Source organism: Clupea harengus, chromosome 2 (genome assembly GCF_900700415.2).
Source record: "Clupea harengus chromosome 2, Ch_v2.0.2, whole genome shotgun sequence".
In the NCBI taxonomy this organism is placed as follows: Eukaryota; Metazoa; Chordata; class Actinopteri; order Clupeiformes; family Clupeidae; genus Clupea; species Clupea harengus.
The window spans coordinates 12533787-12540463 of NC_045153.1; the positions used below are offsets into that span (position 1 = coordinate 12533787).

At 39.4% G+C, this 6677-nt stretch overlaps 1 protein-coding gene across 1 annotated transcript; it reads right to left on the reverse strand.

Annotated features, from left to right (window-relative positions):
* Positions 1-1771: 1771 nt before the first annotated feature.
* Positions 1772-5889, reverse strand: LOC105898481 (heat shock 70 kDa protein 12A-like). The gene is made up of 4 exons (XM_031577784.1): positions 5572-5889; positions 5134-5358; positions 2926-3097; positions 1772-2814 (listed from the first exon to the last, which is right to left on the reverse strand). Exons 1-4 carry the CDS (start codon positions 5887-5889, stop codon positions 1772-1774), a joined length of 1758 nt encoding a protein of 585 aa, XP_031433644.1.
* Positions 5890-6677: the final 788 nt, after the last annotated feature.

Consider the following 6677-nt stretch of genomic DNA (forward strand, 5'->3'; position numbering starts at 1 on the left):
TGGGCTGTGCTTTAGACGCTAAACACCAACACTGAAATGAAGGCCTTCTTTGATTGTTTCTTCCATCCATGGTACTCAGACTGACTTCAGTCCTGTTTTTTTTATTTTTTATTATTTAATGTTTATCATTTACCCAAGTTATGCAAGTGATACAGTTGATGACTGATGATATAACCCCTACTATATGATGATATAACCCCTACTATATGATGATATACTACTATATGATGATATAACCCCTACTATATGATGATATAACCCCTACTATAGGATGCCTGAGTCTCTTGTGGGATCATCAATGCTGTGTCAGCACAGAGCCAAAAGAATGGTCTTGGTACCAAGGACCCTTTATTCAGCAGTTTATTGGAGATCCTTTTCTTCCATGAGCTCTGCATGGCTCTCTCTGCCCTCTGCTGGCATAGGTGCTCATTACCAGTTCCTGTCATACTCTTTTGGCACATGGCAGTGTAGAAGTTGTATTATCTATGAATGTACTAGTTACTAAATACAGTATGTGTTCATGAAGGGAAGGATTAACATCTGGTTGATTTAGCATAGAGTGTATGTTACTATCAAACAGTGAATTTAAATTGATGTCAGCTCTTTGACCACAGGACAGTGATGAGGGTATTGCTTTTAGAAAATGATCAACTGGACTAGTATGTTAGAGTTCGCAGGTTCACCATTTGCTCTGGTTTTCAGTTCTGGTCAGTTCTGGTTTTCTGGTTTTGATATCACCGCTGAGACAATCTTTCAACCCTGACACGCTACTCATCTTAAAGGTGCAGTCCGTGATTCTAAACTGTTGCGTCCCTCTGCGCCCCTACCAGCTGTGGTGGCAGCAGGATCATTATTTTCATGCCCTTCACCTGCCAGCAGGGGGATTTCAGCATTAATGTGCCTATGACTCCTCTCTCTCTCTCTCTCTCTCTCTCTCTCTCTCTCTCTCCCTCTCTCCCTCTCCCCATCTCCCTCTCTCTCTCTCTCTCACCATCTCGCACGCTCTCTCTATTTCTCACATTTGACATTGCATGCGTAAACAGACACAGCCAGCTTGCATATATAATTCTAATAATTCTGTAGCATTATGTTGTTAGTCGTATTTCGTATTTATTTTAACCCAGAGTAGGTTGGGAGCTGAGCAAGAGAAAGGCAGTAAACACAAACAACAACAAAAATGGCCCCCATATTCTTCATTGATTGTTTATTTTTTTAAGGTACAAAGAAAGCAGTATTTAGTCATTCTTCAGTACTTAGTTATTCAGTACATTTCTGTGTAAAATATGTGACAATTAATTCTCTACACCATACATGATAACCAGGATATCATACACATAACATCACATAACATACCCTAACCCATAAGATTATATCTGTAGCAATATTAGATATAGTTAGACTTCAGCACTCGCTCTTGATAGACACAAAGCAGAAACAAAGAAGTTGACAGACTGAATAATCATAATAAATCAACAAGAATACATCCTTTGATCTGATGTTTTTCACAAATTTGTGATTTATACATTTACATGTCATCTGAGAAAAAAACGATATAACACACTGTAAATGAATTTTAGCTAAACAATGATTAAAACAGCCTTCCCTTAAACCCAGCTAAAAACATTCATAGTCAACCATGCAGGACCCCTCTCCATTTCATGTTAAATAAAAAACAAGACAGACGATTTTCAAGCTCAATTTGAAAGAAATTATTTTTTAAACCTTTTGTGTGTGACTTCCTGTAATTCGATATAGAGTCATAAATCTGGTTTCACTGCGTCATAAAATCTAGCCTAACTGACTCTCGTTCATTGGAGGTCTTGTCAGTGGCTGTAGCTTGGATCTCTGTTAATCCAAAACTAACCTCAAGTTTCACGTCTCGATTTCGGCCATTCCTTATATCAGGCATATTGACAATGAACTGTCCAATGTTTTTCATTCCAGGCTCATCTACATACATTGCATCTGGTTCCTCTGTGCCGTAAAACTGGAAGCTCATGTTAGTCTGGTTAGAATCAACTGGAGTAAACGTAAACTCCACAGTCTGATCACAGACTACAGACTGACCTTTTTGGACAAATCTGCGAAAAACATCGTCACAGTACACGTAGTCATTTGTCTTGTTTACTCTCCGTTTCTGTACCTTGTGTTTTTTTGGGTCAAATGGGGGAGCTATGTCAGTGCCATAGGTCAGAGCACTGACTCGTGATGCCACTATCTTGGGGTTCACTCCAAACAGGACTGCCCCTTTTGCCACAGCCAGCTGAGCATCAACAGGACAGAGGATTCTGCACTGACGGCCAAACTGCCTTTTCACTTCATCCTGAAGGATGCTACAAGATGCATAGCCCCCTACTAAGAGAATGTAGTCTATGTCGATCTCTGGTTTGAGTAAGATTGCTCTGATGTCCTGCACTATTTTGTCCACACTCTCCCTGAACAATGTTTCTAGCTTTGAATAGCTAATATTGATAACGCCATCTGACCATGAGACCCCCTGAACACCTCTGAAGAAGCGGAAAATGTCTTGCTTCTCCTTTAATAATTCGGTCAAGTTGTAATGGCAAGCAATGAAAACCTCCTCCTTTTCATTGCAACATTTAAATGTAGTGAATTCAAACATCATTTTCTGCACTTCACTGGGGTTTGCTTTTTCGTATTCGTCCCAGAGAACATGGCCAAAGGTGTCTCTGAGGAGATTTTTGAATTTAGCATCAACTGATCCACCACCCATATCATTACCCGAAGCTCTGTGTAATTCCTTCAGGAGCCCTTTATCCAAGACCTCGTGCACAGTAATATCAACTGTTCCACCTGAAATTAAAAAGCAATAATCAAAGAAAAGAAAATGCCTGATAGCTGTGACTGCAGTATAAAGGTAAAGTTTACTTTGCACAGGATTTTTATGAAAGATTAAGCCTGTACCTCCACAATCAACAACAATGTACTGTGTTTCAGTATTTTGCTCCAGTATGTTGTTGTCAAGTCCCTCTGAGATGAAGCCATCACTGGGGAGCTGCTTGCACCACACTGAGGCTGCCTCTGGCTCTAGCGCGATGATGAGCTTTGATGAGTCTGTCTCAGTGACCAGGCCTCCCTGAAAAATAACCATAAATGGACATCTAGACAAGTACAGTGTAAGGCTGGGGTCAGGGTTTGAACCCGAACCGCCAGAAAATGGCAGGGAAAAAAATAAACAAAGGCAGGAAGTAAACACAAAAGGTGAGAGGTCAGGGCCCCGTTCGTCGTAAGGGTTGAAGCTAAGTTAATCAATTGTCCTTTTAGCCAGTTAACATTAGCGAGCTGATTGAGAACAGGAAATATCGGGTCGTCAACGGCTGATCTGTATCCAAATCATGTGGTTAATTTCAACCAGGCTAAACTTATCAGGGCAATTGCGCGTGCACGTCCTACTTCAAAAGGCAGGAAAGGTCGATCACCAAAACAATGATTTTCTAACGGTATAATGGTTCTAAACTCAAAGAAAATGGCTCTTTTTTTTCTGCTGGCGAGCAGGAGATGAACATGAACGCTTATGAAGAATACAAGACCATAATCATGGCAAAATTCAACACCGCCACCGCTGTGAGAGCAATACAAGAAGCGGTGTGTGAGGATGTCTATGGGCTGATATCTATGTATGAATGAGCAACGGCAAGTGTGACCTGGTACAGAGGATACTGCTGCCGGTTAGTAACTGCAAGTTGGCTAGTTTGATTCTCCTCACCTCCAAACTCGGTTTCCTTGTAAGTCGCTTTGAATAAAAGCGTCTGTTAAATTACTAAATGTAAATGTATTAATAACAAATGCAATAAATTGAAGCAGTGAAAAGAAATTGTCTGTATTTCTCTCTATTCTTATCATGAGTCCACCTTAATCATGTTCTACAATAATGATATGCTATACTAATAACACTGTCATATAATTATGAGTGCTTTGTTCTCCGCATCACCGACACTACAAAAATGTACCACTCACAAAAAAGCGCAAGACAGTCAATGTTCGACTGTGGTGTTTGCAATAAATGACTCGAGAAGGTCTTGCAAATTAATGATTCCTTGTCGGCTGAATTGGTAGCGCTCATACAAGAACTCATCATGATGGAATAATGGATCTTGGCGATTGCAAAGAACTCTCTCCCTACGCTAATCTAACTATCTAATATCAGTCCTTGGTCAATGGGATCCCTCCTTTTTCCGGGGGTGTGTCAAGCTTATCCAGCAACACTTAAGTTAGCCCTTGCTGTAGCAGGTTAGTGCTAATTGATATGTTACTATGGTGATTTATCGAAAGTTGCTTCCACGAACCAAAAAGAGGGGCGTTTTTTATCTTAGCCTGAAAATTTGCTCGCTAAACCGCTTAGACATTTTGACTTAACAAGATTTTTTTTAAAGAACCCAGATATATCTTAAAACTAGAGTGGCCAGACTAAAAACAAGTGCATTTGTCTTGATTCTGACTTTGACAAAGCAGGTTTTGTACTTGTCAGTTGTGATCAAACTAGTTACAAGCATTAACTTTCTCAGAACCAGTAATAAGTTATAATACCTTATTAAGATAATTAAGAACTGAAACAGTTGAAGCAAGTGAAATGCTCTAACATAAAAAATGCCTCGAAGAAGATATATCGTGTCAGACAATAAACAAGTATATATTGCCTTGATTTAAGATATTTCATCTTACTAAGATATCAGTTTTTGCAGTGTGGTGATAACAAAACAGGTAGAGTCCTTGGTGCCCTTTAGAGAGCAACAAATGTCCCAGCTCATGGTGCCTTCTGCCCATTTTATTTCCCCTGTGAACAGACACTGGACTGAATATTCTGAAAAAGCTTTTAATGAATCAACATGATTATGGCTTATGACTAAACACATACAAACAGATCAGAGATGCTGCAGTTCCGATTTGAGTTCCACCTAACTAATAACACTAGAACCCTATATCTCTAAAAGTGGAAGTGCCGTTGTCTGTCTAGTTGTGTAGAAATAGTTAGTAGGGTGTGTTGGTGCACCATGTAAGGGCAACACTTTGTATGTCGGTAATGGTCAAAAGCTGGCTAAATTGGTATTCAAATGGTATTTCAAATGGTCACAGAACCATGATGTTAGTTGAAAACAGCTTTGGCAGACTTACCTGTATTGCTGCTTCTCTCATGAATTGTTTGGCTGCAGGATTCCAGATTGCCGGCACAGTCAGCACCCAGGTCACATTAGAGGCACTGAATGTTCTTCCATTCGTGTGGTTTGATATCATGTTTAGAGCATGATCCTTTAGATATCGGAGACTTTCAGAGAACACTTTCATAGCCTCCATAGACCTCCCTCCAGAGTCAGAGATCATCATGTTTCTGCTGATACTCTGAAAGTAAGATGGCAATGATTAGTTCAGAAAGTTAGCTGACAGTTTCTATACATTTCCAATTAAATTAGATTCTTCATGCATAATGCATAAAAATGCTTTACCATAGACAAACATATGCATGTAGAGTGCAACCGGTATTCTGAATAACAATATAATATACACAATATTCTGATTAAATCACCCACTGTACAGTACACACAGTGAACTTACTTTGTTGTAAAGCTGCATTTTGAAATGATTGAAAAAGCGTTTCTTGTTTTGTCCCATTGTCTTGTATGCCATCAGTGCATCATAGCCAAATTTCAGGAATTCCCCATATTCATCAAACAAAATGCAGGTTGGAGTTTTCAGTGTATCAAAACCCTTGCTTCGCCCCCAGTGTGGATTCTTGATAACAGAAGGGTTTGATCTCACACAGAAGCAGTAGCCACTGTAGGCTGTGCCGAAGTCTATGGCAACTACAAATGTAGTCATACTGATGTGGACCTTTAGTGTTGGAGCGGCACAGTGCAATGCCACAGTGTGCATGTTTTCAGTCCTTACACGGTGTTTTATACTTCATTCATACTAGCAAAGTCCAGCCCAGTTTTGGGGAGGGATTACGGATCCTAATAAAAAGCTTTGTCCTTGGAATCCAACTCACATTCAACACATGCACAATGAACTGTCACGGTCACTGTGGACACGTTGAAGAACTTTGGCAGAAGGTTATGGGCAGCACATTTCCCAAGATATCCCAGAGGTAAGTGGCAAATAAACTTTAACTTTTAATTACTGTTCTATTTACCAACAGCCTCTCAAGAAAGAAGCCTCTCTATGTCTCTATGTCCTCCCTTCCTCTAGTGTGCACACGCCTGTGGACGATGAATCATGCCAAATCACGACACAGAGGTGTGTTTGTAGACTTGATAAGATGAATATTTGAGTAGAAAGTGCTGGGTATAAAAACAAATAATGTCTGAATTTGATGTCACTTAAACAATCTCCTGCTTGTATGTATTCATGTGACATGCTTGCTTCTTGAACAGAATGGATGATGAAGCTAAGCCACATCAAAAAGATGTCTCTGCTTTACAGTAAGTCATCTATAAATCTAATTAAGCTTTTTTGTGTTTCTTTCCATCATAAGACATAGCTGATAAGATCCTTTATTTGTAAAAAATATATATATAAATACAATTATATTTATATAATATATATTCTAAAAATAGTATTATTATTAACTCAATGTGAATTCCATCCAGTAGACATCCTAACTTGATACTTCTCTACTCCACAGGAAGGAGCTGGTGCACAAGCCTGTGGAGTGTAAATTG

Coding starts and splice junctions, on each gene's coding strand:
- LOC105898481 (XM_031577784.1), bottom strand. CDS start 5,889: ATGCACACTGTGGCATTGCACTGTGCCGCTCCAACACTAAAGGTCCAC. Junction 5,359..5,571: donor AAATGCAGCTTTACAACAAA/GTAAGTTCACTG, acceptor TCTTACTTTCAG/AGTATCAGCAGAAACATGAT. Junction 2,815..2,925: donor CATTGTTGTTGATTGTGGAG/GTACAGGCTTAA, acceptor TTTTAATTTCAG/GTGGAACAGTTGATATTACT.